At 40.9% G+C, this 21,527-nt stretch overlaps 1 protein-coding gene across 1 annotated transcript; it reads left to right on the top strand.

Moving 5' to 3' along the window:
* Positions 1 to 1,734: 1,734 nt before the first annotated feature.
* LOC122776480 (LHFPL tetraspan subfamily member 3 protein-like) lies at positions 1,735 to 20,733 on the top strand. Its single transcript, XM_044037048.1, has 4 exons — positions 1,735 to 2,754; positions 15,715 to 15,951; positions 19,132 to 19,161; positions 19,308 to 20,733. Exons 1-3 carry the CDS (start codon positions 2,328 to 2,330, stop codon positions 19,146 to 19,148), a joined length of 681 nt encoding a protein of 226 aa, XP_043892983.1. The 5' UTR covers positions 1,735 to 2,327; the 3' UTR covers positions 19,149 to 19,161; positions 19,308 to 20,733.
* Positions 20,734 to 21,527: the final 794 nt, after the last annotated feature.

Raw genomic sequence — 21,527 nt, 5'->3', positions numbered from 1 at the left:
AAAGCATTTACTGCGGGTGTATTTGGCCTGTGTTTTCCTCGGGACACTGTATGCAGTTTCATAAAGTATTACATAATGTGACAGCAAGGAGGCAGGCTTGATAAGGCGAGCAGTGCCAGCTGGTGACAGAGATGGGCAGAATAAACATGCATCACCCAGGAAAGAAAAAATAACGAAGAGCAATTATAAAGTTTTCTTCCAGTGTTTCGTCATTTCAGTGTACATTGACTCAGCTCTACAGAACGCTTGCCTTACAGTTTCGGCACAGCCTTGACTCTCATGCGTCACCACCGCCGTCATAATCACAGACATATTATGATCAGCAGCATTGTAGATTGACGTCGCCTCCATATTGTGAGTGGATGCCTCATTCATGATGTGATGAAAACTCATTATGAAATACTTGAAATTACATTTTTCAAATCATATAGTAGTTAGCTGAATATATAGACTACAGTTGATTTTTTTGGATGTTGTTTGCTTTGGTCAAAGCTAATAATGTTTTATCTGGTGCATGTTGTGCTGTTTCATAAAGGGTATTTTATTTTATTTTAATACATTTTTATTTATTAAATACTGTATATATTTACTTTTATGTTTTTAATATTTGGTACTTATTGTGTATCTCTTAATCTGGTATGGAGCAACTGTGTGACCACACAATTTCCTTCAGGATAAATAAAGTATTCTGATTCTGATTGTACACTACAACAGCGTCTTCAAACACCTTCTATCAACATGGTTTGTCCCGAGTCTTTGTGCTGTTCTGAATTTACTGTATGAGAAACTGAGACGGGTGGAAGAAGAGAGAGAAGAATGTGTGACTGAATGTTATCGTAAAGTAGAAAATTATTGTCAATAATTTGCAATCAAGGAGTTTATTTCAATGCAGAAACAAAGACTGTCTGACTATTTTTATTTGCAGACAATAATCCTTTTGTCTGTTATTGGCATTTATCATAATCTGTTGAATGTAAACGTTTGTTGTAAATGTTGGTGCTTTTATATTGAGAAAACGCAGTCAGGGGTTAATGTTAGGATCATTAATATATATTCATGGAGATGATTTGCCATAAAAATGTCCTGAATCATGTTTCATTTCAAAATAAATTAACTTCACTTTTTCAGCACATGATCTTTTCTGGCAGAGCACCAGGAATTTGAATGTCAAACAACCATGATGTCTGAATTAAATGAAGTTTCAGCAACTGCTAGAGCCTCCTCTACCAATATCCCAGCTCTGTGGGACAGAAATCCACTGGGCACATGTGGACAGGAGCTCATAGGTGGGACCTAAAAGTTTGTTCACAGGTGAGCACCTTTTTTATTACATAACCTTTTTCCTCAGAGATCATTTATTGATTTTCTTGACAAGAGGGTATGGAAAAGGGGCTGAACTGGAGATGAGAAACTACAAGTGGTCTCCTTGTGTTTTGTTTGGGGAGTGAGTTTTCTGAATCCCTGAAAAATCTTGTTTTTGCTGAACTCTTGAATTTGATTTATTTGTCTGTTCATTCAGTGGTATTATTACATAACTGTTACATTATCAATTTGGACTATTCACATGCATTTAAATCTGAAACATTTTAGATGACTATGTTTTACATGTTATTAAGTAATGTAGAGAATCCCAAATGTCTGTAAGTTGAAGTGTGGGCATCTTAGACGTAATAGTTTGCGGCAACGTTTTATTTTGAAAAACGGATGTTGTTAATTCCGCACAACAGTTGTCATTTACCATATCCGCTACGATGTGGGAACACTCCTAATGTAGTGTTTGATGGTTTGACTCGGGAGAAACGACAGCTTTACCGCACCCACTGTGTTGTTTATAATATTATTAGTGTGCTGAGCTCGTGCTGTGGTCGTTGTGAACAAGTACAGGTCTACGTTTCTGTGTGTCGGTCAGAGTTTCTTCCAAGGGCATCATCACTGAGCGACACGGTGCGGCAGTGATGCGCACAGTTGACGGCAGGACACATCCAGTGTGAGGGAGCGGGGTTTGTGCTCGAGGTGCCCGGTTTTCACAGCTTTTCTCGGTGAAAATCGCCTGCTTTGCTTCCAGCTCTCTGACTGCTGCTGCTTCACCTGCTTTAGGATGCGACGACGTCATGAGTTGATGGCGCCTGCTGCTGCTGACAGATGTTGCTGTGCTGCAGTTGCACGGGCATAAATTCTGCGCCTGTACTGCCGCTCGCTGTGTTCTGCTCATTCTGTGCATTTTGTTTTATTTTCTAAAAGAAATCCACAACCTTTTCTAAATGATAAGTCCTCGCGCTGTGTCCGGACACATCGCAACATTCATCTAATTTTCGGTGTTGCATAAAATGCTACCTGGATCTGCCGCATCAATGCTACCGTCTGCAGAAGCTGCGAAATTGTACCAGACCAATTACGTCCGCAACTCCCGCGTCATCGGACTTTTATGGGCCATCTTCACGATCCTGTTCGGCATCGTTAACGTGACCATCTTCTCGCAGCCCTACTGGATCGGGGATGGCGTGGACACGCCGCAGGCCGGATACTTCGGTCTGTTCCACTATTGCATCGGAGACGGAATCTCCAGAGAGCTGGCCTGTCAAGGCAGCTTCACCGAGTTCGCCGCCATCCCCTCCAGTGCCTTCAAGGCCGCCTCCTTCTTCATCGGAATGTCCATGATGCTCGTTGTCACCTGCATCGGCTGCTTCAGCCTCTTCTTCCTCCTCAGCACGTCCACCGTTTACAAGATCTGTGGCTGGATGCAAGCGGCATCAGGCAAGTGTCTTTGGGTGCTAACAGGGTAAAAAATAGACATAGTTTTTAACCCAGTGCTTCAAGTTATTATTTGTTTGGTCCCAGTGATAACATATTGCACAGATGAAATGATTGTGGGGACTGTTTTGTTCTGTACACTGCAGTTCCCTTGATGTCACACTGCGCTGGGATACTGATGTGGTTTTGAATTCGACTGATCACATGATATGATAAATGAAAAGCAGCAGGACTGTGCTGTCCATGGTTCTGAAGTTTGGCTGAGGCCATGGCACGCTGGGGGCACTGTTCCGGTCACTCTCAGCACCCTTTCAGCACCATGGACAGCACGGTGTGTTCAGTACTGTTTCTCAGCTCAATGGCTGTTAACCTTTATTTTCTTGATTTTCCAAAGCACTTAGGTTTGTTGGTTAAAAAAAAACAAAACAAATGTACCTCCCGTGTGCTGCTTGGAAATTGAAGGTTTCCGTAACTTCAGAATAGGCCACCATCTTGCGTCACCATTCATTTTCATGTTGTGAAGTAGGAGCTCACTCAGCGACTCTGCCCTCATGCATAAACCAACACAGACTGAGGCAACAGCAGAGAAAAAGGAGGAGAAGAGTGGGGAGTTGTCAAAGTGTTTACATCCTTTCTGGTATACCATATACCATAGGTGGAAAAGGGGGAGAGCAGTTCCTCATTTGTTGCACCAGTAGCTTCACAAGTAGATGTCACTAATTCTTACACACTGGACCTTTAAATCAGTGTTTCTCTATTATTTGCCCCCCCACAGAGGACAGAACTGTTTTCATGCCCCCCCATATTGAAATACTATTGAGAACCTGATCATTTTTATTTATTTATCTGTATAAACCACTGTATGAGTTGTTCTGCCCTGCCTCACCCCTGACACCTCACCGCACCCCCAGGGGGGCCCGCCCCACTATTTGAGAAGTACTGCTTTAAAGACATTCATTTATTTACCTTTATTTGACCAAAGAAATCCCTTGAGATTAAATCTCCTGGCCAGGTATCAGAGCATTTTATTATCACACATGTAGGCATGGGACAAAATATCACAATTATCCCGACCACAGTTATCCACAATATTGCAGTATTTGTATATTTTAAATGTTTTTTTTTCTAATGTCATTTGGTTAGATTACAGAAAACATTATTTTCTGTTTGTGTACATTTTATTAAATCACTAGGACTGTATGTTGGCAGCCACCCAGCATTCATTCATGTGACATATTAACAGTTTTCTTCATTCATGATCTCTAAAAATTTACCATGACAAATGTATTGTGGTGAGCGTGTCGTTCCCATCTGCAGTCAAACTCACAGACAGAATACAAAGCAGCACGATTTGTCTTCTTCTCCTGTTCGTGTAGATTACTGTACGTATCTGCAACTTGTCCTCAGCCAACAGGTCTGTGTTTGCTCCTACTCGTGTTGACAGTGTAGTGGGTGTTTAAATGTCACAGAGGTCAGTGGCTAGCTGCTGGCAGCGTTTCGTTGCTGTAATGGAGGGCTAATGTCGTCCAGTGTGAGAGGAGTTCTCCATCATTTGAGAAGAGGTGAAATGCTGCCAAAGATTGGTCAGCTCAGCTGCGGCACTGGTCAAAGCAGCTGGCTTCCTGTTCACCACAAACAAACACAAACGAGGGGTATTATTTGGAACCGCTCCAGCTCAGTGTGTAATGTTGGGTTGAATTATTGCACCGTGCCTGTCTAATGAAGAGACCGCTGGGCTTTTGCGCTTCTGAGAGCCAAGAGGTGAGACCCTCACCATGACAGGCTGACACTGAGCTCCCTAATGAGCAAACCTGGCTGCTTAGCACTGTCAAACACTATTACACTTAGGTGAAGGTTAGAGTCACACTGCCTTCACTCACTGGCCCTGTGGAGCTCAGGTGGCCCACTAGCATCAGTAATGGACCTCTTACTGTCCACTGGTGTTTTGATGAGGAGATACAATCATCAATATGATGGTGATAAATGGCAAAGTGTGTGTGTGTGTGTGTACATGTCCTTAGTTGGCTGCGTGGACCGATTTAGCAGACTTTTTCTGGATTAAGACCTTGTTTGGAATTTGGTTAGGGTAAGGGTTAGGCATTTACTTGTGATGGTTAGGGTAAGGGTAAGGGACTAGGGAGGAAATTTTGGCTGGTTACTCACTTCTTTAAGGGTTTTTTGGGGCTTAAGTCTTTGTTTAAGGGTTAGGGTTAGAAATGGGTTAAGGTTAGGGTAAGCATTTTGTTTATGATGTGAAGTAGGGCTGCACAATATATCCAAAATGTATTGTCATGGATGTATTGCAGTAAAATTCATACATATCACAAATACTGTTTGAATTGGGATCAACGTAGATTGTTGCTCATTTTAGTTTGTTCAAGAAGTTACAATAAAAGTAGATCATTTCCCCCATATGTCCTCATAAAATTGTGTAATTTACACTTCTTCAATCCCCACCACCACCATCATACCACAACTTCTTGGTGTGCAGAGAAATGGTTAGACAATTGCAGTGAGTGACTGAAGTTTAATTTTAAAATGTTTACAGATAACATTTATTTAAAATTGAATTTGTTTTCATGTTTTTATTTCAACAAGTCAGGTAGTGAAGGGTGTTTTTGTTTGGAGTTGCAGAAATGTTTCTCAATGACTGCATAGGCCATTCACTGTTTGGGTCTACACTGGCAGCAAACCCAAAGCAGATAGACACGAAGACCATACATTTTGGGTTTGTTCATATATTACGAGCCATATTGACATTGCGGTATTATCACATGTTTTCCTAATATCACACATCCCTGGAGAGCCCTTTATTCAGTGTTTTCCTTTTTTTTCAGTTGGTGTGTCAGATCTCATATCAATAAATCAAACTCACATTAGAATTCACACAGTGGGTCAGCCATAGCTTGCCCTCCACTGGTCCAAGGACATGAATGACACAGTCAGTATTCAGAGCACTGTTGTTTACTCTGTGGTAGCAACCTTTCTCTGTGCTTCTATAATCTAAGTCCACGCTTCGTACTTTCATTTGTCTGTGGTGCTGATTTGGGCTTCGTGGCATGACAGGTGAAAAACACGTAACACAGTGAGTGAAAGAGTTTTTTTTTTATATGACACAAAAACTCGGCACATTTTCCAACAGCTTTCACAAATCCCCTCGGGAGGTCGGGAGGCTGTGGATAAACATGTAGTAGCATGTATTAAATTCAGGCCATTGCACACAGCTCCTATCTAGTGAATTGTTAGTGAGAGCACATGCACATCGCATGACATTTTCTAGGAAGAGAGTTTTCTGAGGCTCAGGTGAAAATGTTGAATGTTTAATGAGAAGAAAAACAACCAGGACACATTACAAGCCTTACTGTCGACTATGGCCAAACAAAGTTGAGCACAGTGGTGCCCTAGTTGAACATGTATCCTTCTCACCAATGCTATTTTTGTCTGTGCATCTGCTCAAGTCCATGGCATGCAGATGTAAGTGTGTGTTTATTTCCGCTGAGCTGAGCACAGCAAGATGCATGTTGCAAAAGCAAGCCTATTTACATTATCTCGCTGAGTTACCTTCACGCCAATTGCCCCCCGTGCAGCTCGACGTGTTTCACTCAGTAATTTCATCTATCACCTCATCTCCCACTCCTCTACTCCTCTACTCTTTATCTTCCCTCTACGTTTCACGGCCTTGTGTCACTGAGTCCTGCACATAATGTTCTGTCCAGTTCTCTCTCTGTGTGTTTTCCGTTCTGTCAGTGCTGTTCAGCTGGGGTTCGTACACCAATTAACGAGGAAGGCTGTGAGGTCGGATAATTACTTCACAGTCATACACAGTGGTCTACACGCTGTTATGTAGACTTCCAGTGCTTCTCTATGGTAGACTGTCTCTTCTCAAGGTGTGAGTCATACTGTACTTAGATAAGCTGGATATAAGCCTGTGAAGTCAGCAGGAAAATAATGTGCAGACCGGGGTTGACCTGTTTGGAAGGCTGTCGGCTGTTTAAAAAGGATTGCATTTGTTTGGGGTCAGAATTGTATTCTTCACCAAACTTGTTTATTTTATTTATCGGTCTGTTCTTGTCATGTGAGATTCAGTGTGTCCTATACATAATATAAAGAAATAAAGTGCTTGTTGAAAATAATAATATAATAATTAAATATATTATAATAATAATTTAGAAATAATGTCTGCTACTTATTTGATTTCTTTGATACTTAGCCCAACACTACAGTACTACACTACACTATCTTTTCAGGATGTCCAAGCATCTGTTTTTATTATACAGTAGTGTTTGCTGTGCATTAGCACAACATTCTGTCATAGGGCAAAAGGTGGGGTACACTCTGAACAGATCGCCAGTCCATCGTAGAGACAAGCAACCATCCATTCTCACACTCACACCTACAGTCAATTTAGAGTGTCCACTTTACCTATTCTCCAAATCTGCATTTTTTGGACTGTGATAGGAAACTGGCAAACCTGGAGAAAACCCACACATACCCGGGGAGAACATGCTAACTCCATGCAGAAAGGCCCTTGTAGTGACCGGGTTGTGAACCTGTGTGTCACAGGAACACAAATGTAATACTCCTGGTGACAAAGAATGTGCACACAGCCCTGTGCACGGCTTTCGCGGTAAAAACCTCAACAATCACATCGGCAACATGATGTTTTCACATCACACAACGAGGGACTCACCTCTTCTCTTCCTGTATTTTCAAATCACTCCCACATTAACACACCTAGACTCCTTGTATTTGCATTTTAAGAAATGCATAAAGCATGTTGAACCATGTAATTATAGTTAGCGGGAGGCACAGGGGGAAACCATCATGCATGCAGCGCTCCCTGCTGAGCATGGATGGATCTATGACACACCATGGGCAGGTTGTTCCAGCGCAGCATCATCTTCACGTGCCTGTCCGTGTGCTGTTTTATAATGTGCGTTTGTCGATACAAGGCTTAGCTGCAAATACAGAAAAAAAAGTTGGTATAATTTAAAAGACTCCTGAGGTCATCATGATTTTAAACACCACATCACAAACGGATCGGAGTGAGTAATTAGCCCACACGTTGAGTTTTGGTGAAACACCGTGGAATACAAACTCAAAATTCAAGCCAAGTCTTCGTCATGACTCTATTGTGTGTTTGGTGTCCCTGTAGCCCTGCAGAGTGTGAACTATAGATTAGCTGGAGTTAATCTTTGTGATCTCAGTAGTGGCCCGACCACAGCAGGCTGCTGATTTTTTGCACAGGTGGACGGACAGAAAGGACACTGTGTCCCTTGCTCGATTTTCCTGCAGTTGTGTCACTGATGTTCCTATGAGACATGGGCACAGGTGAGCACACCTTGACAATGCATGTGATTTAAGTACTGCCAGGTATAAAATATACATACTTGCACTTAATTGTTTCTGTTTGGTGCCACTTCATTAAGTCTCTCTCTCTGTGTTTTCAAGTTTAGCTGTGTTTTTTGTGTGCGGTGACATGGAGAACGATGGAGGACAGGCGGAAGCACAGCAGCTACGCTAGTAAAGCGAGATGGTAGCAAAATGGTAGCGAGTTGTCCTTTTAAAAGCTGGGATGATTTATAATGATAAACTGACTGAACCCATAAATGAGCAGAAATCCAGATTGTTTTTGGAAAAAATGAGGAACTAATTTATTTACAAAAATAAACTAAACCAAGCCTAAGGAGAAAAACACAAACTAAGGGGGCAGAAGCAATTAGAAAAAAAGGAACAAAATTACAAGATACAAGAGTCTCTGTGATTCACAGATTAGAGTTGTTACCACACGGAGAAAACATCCAGAAACCAGAGTCTGAATAGCAGAAGTAAATGAGGAGATCAGTTGCAGGTGAGTGGCTCAGAAGCTCCGCCCCACAGAACCAGCCAGCCTCAAACAAAAAGCAGAACACACTACACAGGAACACAGGAAACCAATTACAACAACAAAATAAACAAAATAAAATATGGGAAATGACCCCAGGACACAAGCAGTGTTTTTGTGATAGATATCAGAAACTGGAGCACTAAGATTCTATATACAAAATAAACAATTATCACTTATAGGGTTGAATAATGAATTGATTTTAAATCAAAATTTCAATTAAGAAAAAAGTAATTGTTAGGCTGCTATATTCTATTTTTTCTTTTATTGTTCAACATTCTATGCCATCATGTACTAACGTATCTTTATTGTCACCATACAACCAAAATTGAAAGAGAACATGTAAACTCCACATAGAAAGTTCCCAGACCGGGAATTGGACCCAGCACCTTCTTGCTGTGAAACAATAGTGTGAACCACCACATTACTGAGCCGTAATACATGATCATAACATTTTAGAACTTCCAGTTGCAACAGTTTTATATAACTGTATTGTTTTTTTTTTTTACATTTTTAGGTTTAAATGTCATTTTTTTCACATTCTGGTGATTCAGATCTGCTAAAGTGCTGTAATGAAAAGGTTTTTCATAAGTAATTCCTTTTAATGCCTTTTTTTGATCCAGGCTGTTGTTGTTCGTCCTCTTTTGTCAGTCTGTATCCATTATGAAACCTTGTCATTGGTGTAATTTCACTTATTTTGTTGCTGTTGCCAATTTTCCTCAGTACTTCAATGATTCCTATTCTTTTCTCACCACTGCATATACGCTCGTATATTATAATTTACTAACTGTAGGGTTCATGTTGAGCCCTGTAGCATTATTATGTAAGAGCATAATGGTTGAACATATTTTACTGCATCATCATTGGTTGGTGGTCACTGCAGTCTATTACCGATGTTAGCTGTTGACAGAGAGCGAGCACAGTGGGCTCCTGTGTTTCTGAAGTAACCGTATTTTCACAGAAAATTTAAAGGTCTCCTTTGATCCCTGCTGCCCTTGTCAGTCTTTATCCTTTGTTGAGGTACTGGTTGCATCTGGATCTGTTACATAAGCTCTCCACCCGAGCCTGATTCCCCGCCCCCCCCCCGCTCTGCTCACAGTACACTGCACTCCCCTTCCTCTTCCACTGCAGTGCCAACTCTGCCTTAAAACCCAAGATGCAAGACGAATATGTTTCCGTCACTTAAATATGGCCAGTTTGAAATTTCATAGCACAAAGAGTCCCTTTCATCGTACTATGTCCTCCTTTTCTCATCTTCTTCCATAGCGACAGAGATTATAACACTATCAGCAGTTTTCTAGAACCAACATTGTTCTTATAATTATAGTTATTTGTTCTTTTAAACCTGGACCATGAAGCGGACGTAAGCTGGGCCACATTTTCACAGTTCATTTAGTCCCTGTGCAGTTATGGCATATCACTGGTCTTAGGACATATTCTTGAGGAACTCATTCTCTTCACATTCACTCGTGGAGCCGGGGAGTGCGAAGAAGAGTTTGAATCGTATGAGTCATGTTTTGATTTGGTCCTTGAAACTTGCATGTGACTCATCAGAACACCCAGCCACATCATCACGCTGTGTGTGCCCCAGCAGTGCCAGTGCCATCTCTTTGCCTCAGGATTCATACTGAGAACAGCAGCGTAGACGACAGGGATGAACCATGTCACATTATTGGCCAGTGAAGAACAAGCCGAGTGTCGTTTTGTTTCTGTTTGGATGAGATTAAAAATGTTCCTTTTTCTCATGTTGTCAGGAACTCCCATTAGGGGCCTTATTTAGGACTGGATCATAAAAAGCTGTACAAGGAACAGGAGTTGTAGCATCAGTTATTACACTGGAGCAAACCAGCCTGTGCATGTTCATGGGAAGTCTTACTGAGACAAACACTTCAAGCTGTTTCCACAACGTCTGTGCTGATTTTATTTTACTATATTAGTTTTTCCCTTAAATGCCACTGGAATCACTAAGATCCAGTCGCTTATTCTACACAAAATGGGGCAGGTTTGCTAGTATTGATTTATTATTCATGTTTGTGTAAGGAGTTAATATAGATATGCTGTATTTATCGTAATATGGTGGAGTTTGCCTGCTTTGTTCGTCTCAACTATTTAAATGAGAAGAAGCGAAAAGTGGATCGGAAAATGTTATATTCCTTTTCATGTCTGCTGATGCGTAAGAGATTGAAAGAGCATGAAATATACAAAACCCTATATTTCCATCAGCCACCCAATGCAAGCAGCGATGTACTGGCTCAGTCAAGACAGAATCTGACAATCATGCACTTTGCATTGACTGGGTTACTTTAAAGCAGGGGTGTCAAACCACATACACACATACAGAGCAGTCTGATCTCAAGTGGGCCGGACGAGTAAAATAATAGCATAATCACGTACAAACAACAAGAACTCCAACTTTTCCCTTTGTTTTAAAACCGGAAGATGTTATGCTTAAGTTTACCATTTGCTCACAGATCACAGTGGATCTACAAAGGTACAGAACATTTAGTCACAGGTACGAAATATTCTAGTATTTCACATGATTAGAACACGTCAAGATCTAAAAATTATTTTACAACACATTTATGTTGTTTTCCTGAAACTTAAGTGCAACCCCAGGGAACAGATTAGTAATTACTTTATGTATAATTACATAATTGTAGTTTATTATCTTAAGGGTTCAGGGATGAACAGGCGGACACTCTGTCTGAGTCTGAGCGTTTATTTCTCTCAGACTTGGAACACAACACATCATAGTGACTAATGCTAACGCTGCCTGCACTTCACACACACACATACACAGCACGGCTCGTGCTCTCTCCCACTCTCCCTCTCCCTGCACACACACATGCCCGGCTCTTAAAGGGGCCGCAGCATTCTTACAACAGTAGTTTACACAAATTCATCTTGCGCGCCAGAATTGGACCTTCCGGAGGGCCGGTTCTGTCCCGCGGGCCATGCGTTTGACCCCCCTGATTCAGTTGTGTCTTTGGGAAAACCAAGTAATGTGTAACAAATCCACTGTCATCCTACAGTCTGCCGTCCTGCCCTCACACATTCCTATGGCGGTGTTTGCACCAATTCTGCTCTACCTACAGTCTCTTACATAAGCCACTCTTAGCCAACAGGCAACTCTCAGCCCAGTTTTTCCACTCACATGCCGCCACCATTTCCTCAGGAAGACAGACGCGAACAAAGAGGTGTATATAGAGACGACAGGATGGAGTAAATGCTGAGAATAGCTTCGCCGAGGGCATATAGCAGCCAGGGCTCATGACGTGGGTGTCGGGCTTGGTACTTGGCTGGCAGTCACACAGGGCTGAGGTATGACACCCTGCTCAGGCCTGTCTCACACCACATCTCCCTTCTCTCTCTCATGATCTGTCTGTCCTCCCTCTGCACCTGTCTGCTGCCCCCCCCCCCCTGCTTCTCCAGAGGCGATGGGGAGGAGGGTGAAGCAGAAAGAGAAGGCTAAGGCCCTCAGTTAATATCTAGTCTCGGCTGCGACTGACAGCTGCGCTCTGTCAGGTGTGCTGCTATTTCTGTGCTGATGATTTGGAGCTCAGCATTTATGACTGCGGAGAGAAGTTCTGCTCCAGCGCAGTGCAAATGGTCGATGTCGGCAGATGTCAACGGATAATGAGAGAGGATATTTTTCAGTGAACACATGAACTCCCATATATTTATTGTTAATGGGCATTCACTCAATATTATTGTGTGGTATTTATAACGCACTCTAGTATAAATGAGCTATGTGAGTTTATTTGAAGTGCTTTTTAATGTTTAGTATTTAACAGCTACTTGATTGTTCCTTAGTGAAATGAACACAATGCATCGACATGGCATTAAGTGGGTTACAGACTTTGTAGAATGTTTTTATTTATCATGATCATCATATATTATGAAGTGGTGAAGTTGCATGTTGCAGCTGAATATCCCTCACCTCAACGGTGTTACTGTACGCAGCCTTCATCAAAACTCCATGTGAAGTCTGTCCACTGTGAGCTGTTGTGAAGACGTAGTTTTTCAAATTTAAATGTAAACGACTCATTCTGGAGTAATGAAAAACAACAATTCATACAAAAAGGATCATTATTTTATCTTCAGTTTCCGCCAAATGGAAATAATTTCACCTAAATTTCACACATTGGACCATGAAACAAACTTTATCTTGTCTCATGCATTTTGATTTCAGTTCAGATTTCTGTTATCGATTGTCAGTAGTAATATGAAAATAATATATTGACACTACTGTAGCATTTCAGTCAGTGTTCTATTATTGTCCTTTTTTCCATATTTGGCATACTATAAATGTATGTATGACTTTATGACTTGTAGATAATGTGTGTGAAATGTTCATACGAATGCTGTTTCCTCCTGTTGAGTATGCAAACATAGTGCTTTTATTTTCCTCGTGTAAGTGGATGATGCATTGTGCTGAAACAAATGTTGACCTGCATTGTATTAAGGGAGACTCCAGACTGGGACGCGCTCCTGCAGAGACAGCCTTTGCAGTGGATAATGTTCAGCAGTGACTGCGACAGATACTTTACTTCTTCTATCGCTCGTTTCCCTTTGGTCTCTCTGCCCTGATGCTATCAGCAATTTTTAGTGAATTCCTCTTCTATTCATCTTTTTTTCCTGCACCCGCGCTCCCGCCCCCCTTCTCCATCGTCGGCTCTGCGAGCTTCTTCTCCTCTTCTCCTCCTCCTGGGTCTCCATGTAATATTCATGATGGTGAACCAAAGGCAAAGAAAGCACCCGAAAGCATCTGGAAGGAGGAAAATAAAAAAACACAATTTCAAATGTTAATTGATTCTATTGTGCTCCCTTTGTTCAGTAAAGCTTGTTAATAGAAACTTAAATCTCAATAATCTTTATTAAGTTATAAGAAAATACAATTGGACATTTGACAGGCACTTATAGTCTAATGTAAATATTATCGATTGACATATGTATATTATATGTTGCGTGAAAAAATGGTGCAATCTCGAAAACCTGGGCTTTAACTATAACGCCAACATTAAAGGTTTCTGTTGCTTAATTACGTGGCGTTGGGTCACTCGGTAAAGAGAGAGTTTTCTTTGGTCTAGCTCATGGATTATTCTCTTCCATCTGTTGGCCTGAGTCTGATCAAGCACCTGAGATATTGCTTTCTGAAATACTGCGAGCATCATAAATTTATCATGACAGTTGGAGCCACGGTAGAAGGTAGAAGAGGAGTCCTGGGGATGTTCTGCTCTGTTTGGTATGCAGTCTGTCTGCCGCAGCTATTGCACTGTAATTTCTGTATATATGTGTCAGGACTATTAAACACTGCAGCTGTACTGTAACAGTGCAGTGTGTATGTGTGTCTGGGTCCTACAACTTTAAAGGGCCTTTTTCAGGGTTTAGGGTTAGGGTTAAAATTGGGTTTAAATTAGAGTTAAGCTAAGTGTTAAGGTTAGGCAATTAGTTGTGATGGTTAACCCTTTAACACCTGAGCCTCAAAATGTCTTTTTGCCTTTCTTAACTATAAAAGTGCCAGAAAATGCCCTGGCAGCAAGTGCTTTTACCCATTCTTCCAGAATAACGTTCAATATCTAGCAGTTATTTACAGTTTTCTGCATATTATAACACTGTAGTTGTACATAGACACCAGATTTTGCATGTTAAATTAGAAATTTGAACAGTATAAAACACATTTCAAATAACATTTGTTTGGGGTTTTGTCTCAACAACTACTATGTACAGGTGAATAACCTCTCTGGTGACAAAGACACTGATTCGCCGGCTTCCTGAAACGGCGCGAGTGAAATTAACGTAATAACCTTAGTTGGCTTTGACTTTTTTTTTTCGATAGAACAAACTGTCACATAATTACGGTATTGCAAAATGTGCTTGTGCAAACGTGTCTGCATACGCTTGGTGTTAAAGGGTGTTAAAGGGTAAGGGGGCTAACGAATGCATTATGTCAATGATGAGTCCTCACTGAGATAAAAAAGAATATGTGTGTGTGTTTGTTGTTACCATTATTGGGTGCTGAGGAAAAATCCTCAATGTCTCAGTGAAGTGTTTTCTCGTGTGTTGTTTTGAGCTTGGGATTAGATGTGTGACTGTATATCATTTTCATGTACACTGTAGTCTGTGACACTGTCATCTTTTTTCCACTTGTTTTTTCAGGTGTTTCATTTGTCCGTTTTATACTCATGTCTGTTCAGTGTGTCCGTTCTTGTAAAACTAAATATGTGGTAAACTCAAATAATGTTCAAAACCCTGTATCCCAACAAAAAAACACATACACAAACAAGCAATTGCTTAAGGGTTAGAGAAGTGGGTGTGTTTTTATTACCGTGTTTTATTATTAATGTGCAACGCGCTCTAGAAATGTCTGCAGTCAGCTTTCTGTTTCCAGGTCTGCTGGCATTCGTGCTGCAGCATTTTCTCCGAGGAAAACCTCATCCACGCTGAAGATGAGACATTTTACCCATTGGGCCTTGAAAGTCTCTCGTTTTCCTTAATTAAATTCTGCTGCAGCATCACCTCAGAGAGGAATCTCTCTCAGTGTGGGGATGAGAGGGATCTAAAGTGAAGATGAAAGAGATTTTCCACTTTGGGCAAAATGTGAGAATAAGAATGAAGATGCAAGTTAAAATGCAAGGATGAATGAGGGGGAGGTAAATCCTGGCATTTCACATGACCAGCTGTATCTTCAATCTTTATGCTTTTGCCCACTTGTCTGGCCGTGACTGTGTGTGCTGGTTTCACAGACACATTATTCACGGTGTCTGGACATTTAGTTCTCACCCAAATATGAAAAAAATGACGGACAAAACAGAAAAACAGTCAAATATACAGAGATGAGAAAGTAAGGGTGGAGCTTGAAGGAATAAGGAACGTTATCCTTGTCCTTCACATCCCCGCAAAGCCTTGTTATCCATGACCTCCTTTATTATTGTGATCTTTTCCTCCAGTGCTCATTTTTGTTCTGCCTATGCCCTTTCATCCTCCTTAATCAGCTCATCTCTCTATTTCATCCGCTCTCCTCACTAATTTAGCCACTCTGCTTTGACTCATTCTTTCCCTTCTCTCCCTCCCACTAGGTGCCTCTCTGGTGCTGGGCTGTATGATCTACCCTGATGGCTGGGACAGTGAGGAGGTGCGGCGGATGTGCGGCGATAAGACAGACAAATACAGCCTGGGAGCCTGCTCAGTGCGCTGGGCCTACATCTTGGCTATTATGGGCATCCTCGATGCTCTCATCCTCTCTTTCCTGGCCTTCGTCCTGGGGAACAGACAGGACGGGCTCATGTCAGAAGAGCTGCTGGCTGAAAGCAAGGGTGGGTGAGAAAGTTCTGTCTGAGCAGATAAGTCACACACTGAAAGTGTAATTTAGTTATTAACCCTTTAACACCTAAGCCTCAAAATGTCCATCTGGACCTTTTTTTTGCTCATTTTAACCATAAAAGGGCCAGAAAATGTCCTGCGAGTTTACAGAATAACTTTCAATATCTGGCAGTTATTTACAATTTATTGCATGTTAAAATAGTGTATTAACAATTTAAACTAAAGAACATATTATTGAGAAAAAAATGTAGTTGTACATTGTCTCAATGTCCAAAAACAGGCCAAAAAATGGAAACTATGTACAGGAGTGAAATTACCGTAATAACCACATGTCGGCTTTGACTTTTTCGAGCTATTGTAATTGTAAATCTATTCTTTACCAATGTAGATTTACTTGTCTTTTAATCTGGGTGGTAGGTACCCAACAAATTGCTACGTAAGTGCTCGCTCAGTACAATTTCTGCTATAGTGGGCTGGCAAAAGATTTAAGGAGAGCACTTTAAAACTTAAGCGCCAGGATCCGAAAGTGCAACTCGACTCAATGTGTTGAACACAGGAGCAGAGCGATGAGTAGATTGAGAAGGTTGAATGCAAACATTCTTTGACAGAATGAATGAATCGACTCTGAGATTGTTGAGCTCTCGAGCTCTGTCAGAGAAGAAACGGGTCAGCACTCAGTGAGTCTGAATCCTTGTGAATGAGTCTCTTGGCAGACACAGAAATGTGTGGACAAGGAGGCTGATCTGAAAATAGGCACGATCTGGTAGTTTAAGGATGTAAGCAGTGTTCCAAACACCTACAGAACAACAAAAAGGGTTTATGTGCATTTGAATTCAGTAAAGAATCACAGCCAGTGCACTAACTTGTTTATATGACAAATGAAAACCAAAGTTTTTTGATGTGATAAACTTTGGATCCATGTCGATAAAGAGTAATCAACTTTTCTGAGCGGAAATTCTGTGGGGAAAAAACAAATACTCTTAGTTTAAAGAAAATGAACAGTCCAACCAAGCCTAATCAAGTATTTCAAGGCTATTTCCCTGTTAGGGCAAGGAAAGAAAGAAGCCCAACAGATCACACAGGGAGCAAACACTAAAAAAAGTCCTTTGTAACTGGAAGAAATCAGACTCAGAGATGTGCAGCCATCTGCATCAACCGGTAGTGGTAAAAGTAAAATAGGGACAGAGGAGAGGTGGGAGACAAAAAGAGGAGCTGCCATAGAAAACCTTCTTTAGCTGAGATCTGTAAAAGTGTGCAGGTGCCAGGCCAATGAGGCATTTAAAAGTAAGTCATACGATCTTAAAATGAATCCTAAAAAAGACAGGGAGCCAGTGTGAAGAGGCCAGAACAGGAGCGATTATGCTCTCAGGGTTTTATTTTTGTCAAAAGGCAAACAGCAGCATTTTGGAAAACCTGTAAGCGTTGGAGAGTCGCTAATCAAGACCAACGTAAAGGGATTTACAGTAGTCGAGTTGAGACGTAACGAAGGTGTGAATTTACAAAAGAAAGTGCTGTACAATAGCATTCAAATAACATAAAACACAGGAAAAAATAAATTACAAAACATATATATATATATAGTGAAAAACACAACGTCTCACATTCACAGGGCTATAGAAACGGAGAAAACCACAGTTCTGCATAACGTCAACAGCTCTCACTGCGTCAGAGACCAAGGAAAAGAAGTGTGTCTTAAGACAAGCTTTAAAATCAGGAAGTGAAGGGGCATATCTAATAAAAAGACAACTCATTCCAGCGTTTGAGAGCCAAGGCTGCGATAGGCCAGTCCCGTCTGAGCTTCAGCCTGGTTTTGGGTACAGTCAGAAGCAAACCAAGATTATTTACAGATGTGTGACCGACTGAACTTTGTGGGAACATCTTAGACGTCAGGTTGTCCAAATGAAATAATTCCAGTTGTGTTTTTGTAAAGGGTTAAGAAGTTTAACTCCATCCATGTCTGTACATCTCTGAGACAGTCAAGCTGTTTGATCGTAAGGGAAGATAGATCTGTAAATCATCTGCAAAAATATAGAAGGAGATTTTTCAAATAGACCCCAAGGGAAGAAGGTACAGTGAGAAAAGAATAGGACCCAGGAGAGAGCCCGGAGGCACCCCACGGTTAAGAGGAATATTGACCTAGATGAACAGAGAAGCTTCTGTTAAATGACAAAGACAGCAGAGTTAGATCATTAAAAACATTTAAGAAGCCTTTCAATGCTGTGGTGCATACTTTACTGCACATGATCACGTCATTGTGTTATATAAAAATGATTTACACATGCAAATGACAAGGGTGAATGAGGATTCACATGAATATCCCTCCTAGTTTACTGTGTTAAAGGTTTTAACTGTGCTTGTATAAGGAGTTCTGGATCACTAGCTCAGATATATAACAAGCAAGATATTTTGAAATAACCTGTGTCTACATATGTGTCCCAGTGGGAAATGGGATTAGTATGTTCATGGCATGCAGCCTGTAATAGATTCAGAAAGAAGTGGACATCCTGCAATCTGCTGTGGAGATTCTAGGAGAACTAATGAGAATTAAGGAGGGACTTATTAAATGTGCACAGGGTGACTGATGATTCCTCAGTTTGTTGTCACACCTATTAAAAATATACTGTATTGATACATATGGTGCCACATCTAATCAACTGTGGGTGTAGCTGTGAATATCCTCTATCTTATTATAGTATTTATAATATGACTATAGCTATCAGAACAGATAGATTAGAGTATTTTTATTGTTGGAAAAATATCTGGTAGATGTGGTAGAGATATGGTAGAAGAGATACACGCAAGCTCTACTTTCTCATCCCCAACCCCTGTGACCTTCAAGTGACAAACATAAGATCAAACCAGGATGAATGATCTGTACACAATGTCATGGAAGAAAAATAAATGAATCATTCATTGTTTGTGAAGCTCAGTGATGTACCAGGCCTTAGTTTCAGGTCTCCAGAGATGCTGTCATTCATGAAAATTCATTACAGCTACAATATTCCTTTGCTTATTAGTTCATCCATGATGCCATCTGCTGGTGTTTGCGAGCAGCACAGCCAGCCACTGTGGACGATGCATGTATAAACATGAAACCCTATTAACAGCATGACCTTGAGAGGCATGTTGCAGCATTTTTTATGACCGTTCTCTGTTCTGTTTTCTTTTCACAGAGGGAGGCAACGCCTAATTCAATCTATACAGTGAGTAAAAACAGAACATACTATATAACTCTTCCTTTTCTTTAATGAAAGTGCCTGAGAAAAGAGGGAATCCCACTCTGACGATTGAAATATTTAATGTTTGATTGATTTTACTACAATATTCTCTCTTTTTGTTGTTCCCTCAGGTCCCTGATTCTCCATGTGTCTGTTTTCATATTAGTCCCTTGACATCAGCATAGAGGGAGGAGGCAGTCCAGGTCTGTGGAGGAGAGGAAAAGTATTCAACCAGCCAGCCTGCCTTTTACATCTACCTGCCAAAAAAAAAAAAGCCAGTGTAACACTACTGTTGAATCCATTCTGCTCACAGTTCCCACGTCATTCCCAGCAGTTAGATGGAGCCCAGTGCTCTTTTATCCCATAGTGTCCATGGAGCTAAGACTTGCACAACATCGCATAGACAACAGCAGGGGTAGAGACTGTTATTCTTATTGAGATGTGTGTGTGAACTTGCCACTGCCGACTGGAGAAGGCACAAGGTTGACACCTGCAGTACGAGCACAGGCACACAAACACATTAAACATGTAAGGCACCTCCCTCTTATTCACTAGAACGACTCTGTATACTGCATACATAACATTCAATACCAACGCCACACATTAACCAGTTGTAATAACAAATATTAGTATATGTTAACACATTAGGCGTGTGTATCAATGTCAGAATGTGTCATGTTTTCCTTTGTGAAAAGAAGAAACGGCTCAGTTCCAGATAACGCTGGGTTACTGTAAATCTATTGTGTTTCATATGTAAGGTTTGACAACGACATGACTCTTCTCTCATATGCTCCTTTGTTCATCCCCATTTACTAGAAAATACGATATTTAAGACTGTTTTATAAAAAGATTATCACCAAAAAGAGAGAGGGAAAAAAAGTATTTACAAAGTATGTACAGTGAATATTAACAATGTTTTAGAACTTTTAACAAAACCCATCCAATGCCCTGCTATCTAACTTTGCACAGAGCTTCAGTTTGAGGAAATAAAAAAAAAAATCTGATATTTTATAGTCTGTACACTGTGACAGGGCTATTAGGACTCTCTGCTGCAGGACTTGTAGTTGCTGTGTGAGTGTGCTTCTTTGTGTATGAGTGTGTGAGTGTGTGTGGATGCAGGGAGGGGCGTGTGAGTGCATGCAGCGGGAATGTGTCGTGTGCAACAGATTGTTGAGCTGGTGAACCAATATTCCAGCCTCACACACAATTGTGCTGTTGTGTAGCTAAATCCCTCTCTGTCTTTCTCATGTCCTGTTTCTCTCTTTGGCCTGTTTTTGTTTTGTTTTTTTCGCTTGGTTTTGTTGGGACATACAGGGTAACACACTGGAGCTGGAGGATTGTATAAATTGACAGATGTGCCTGAGGACTGAACTCTGGAGATAACGGATCAGTAAGGCCTGTCCCAGCCTCACCTGTGGATATATTCTTATGTACTGCACATAGATATTCTATACATACCAAACAATTAGCAAATGTGGACAAGGGGGTTATCCTACAGCAATTAAAGAGATTCATTTGAGAATATATTAACACTTAGTAAAGGTTTTCACTGTAAAACAAAAGTGTGTTGTTTCTTTATTATGACGGTTCTGAAGTTGTTATTTCTTAATGTCGTGGCTGTGAACTCTGTCAAGTCTTTTTCAAACTTTTAGTAAAAGACTATAAACATATAGACTGCATTATAGAAAATTTGATGTTTTTTTGCAGTTTTAACTATATTATAGTCCCTCACTCATTTTATCCTCCACATGAGGATCACAAGGAGGCTGGAGCCAATCCCAGCTGACACAGGGTGAGGTCACGGGTCCATCACAGGGCCAAAGACGATGACAAACAACCATTCACACTCACATGTTCGGCCAGTTAACCTAATCACACAAACTGCATGTTTTTGGACTGTGGGAGGAAGTCGGAGAAACCCAGAGAGAACCCGCGCTCTAAAAAAGGCCCTTGGTTGAACCAACATTCAAACTGGGGACCTTATTGCTATGAGGCAGCAATGCTAGCCACTTCACTACCGTGTAGCCCATTTTTTTTTCTATGCTGTGATTTTCTAGTTTATCATATATTTGTTACTAGTGTGTTATAGATCTGTTGACACTCATTCACCTTTTGATGACAGTATTACACGAGTGAAAGGTCTGGAAAAGTCAAGGATGTTGTCCTTGGGTTTGGGTAAATCTAAATACCTAACCAACAAATAGCTCCTACAGATGCTGTAAATGAATATTTGACTGCTTGGAAAATGGCTTCAGACCATCCATACTGTGAGTTAATTCAGATTCCAGATTAAAAGTCTTATCAGTGGACTAGGATGTATTTCTTGGCCTGAGAGGATCTGCCCATTAAAA

The sequence above is a fragment of the Solea senegalensis genome, linkage group LG10 (assembly GCF_019176455.1).
Source record: "Solea senegalensis isolate Sse05_10M linkage group LG10, IFAPA_SoseM_1, whole genome shotgun sequence".
NCBI classification, from domain to species: Eukaryota; Metazoa; Chordata; class Actinopteri; order Pleuronectiformes; family Soleidae; genus Solea; species Solea senegalensis.
This window is presented reverse-complemented; position numbering and strand designations above follow the sequence as displayed.

Coding starts and splice junctions, on each gene's coding strand:
- LOC122776480 (XM_044037048.1), top strand. CDS start 2,328: ATGCTACCTGGATCTGCCGCATCAATGCTACCGTCTGCAGAAGCTGCG. Junction 2,755..15,714: donor CTGGATGCAAGCGGCATCAG/GCAAGTGTCTTT, acceptor CCCTCCCACTAG/GTGCCTCTCTGGTGCTGGGC.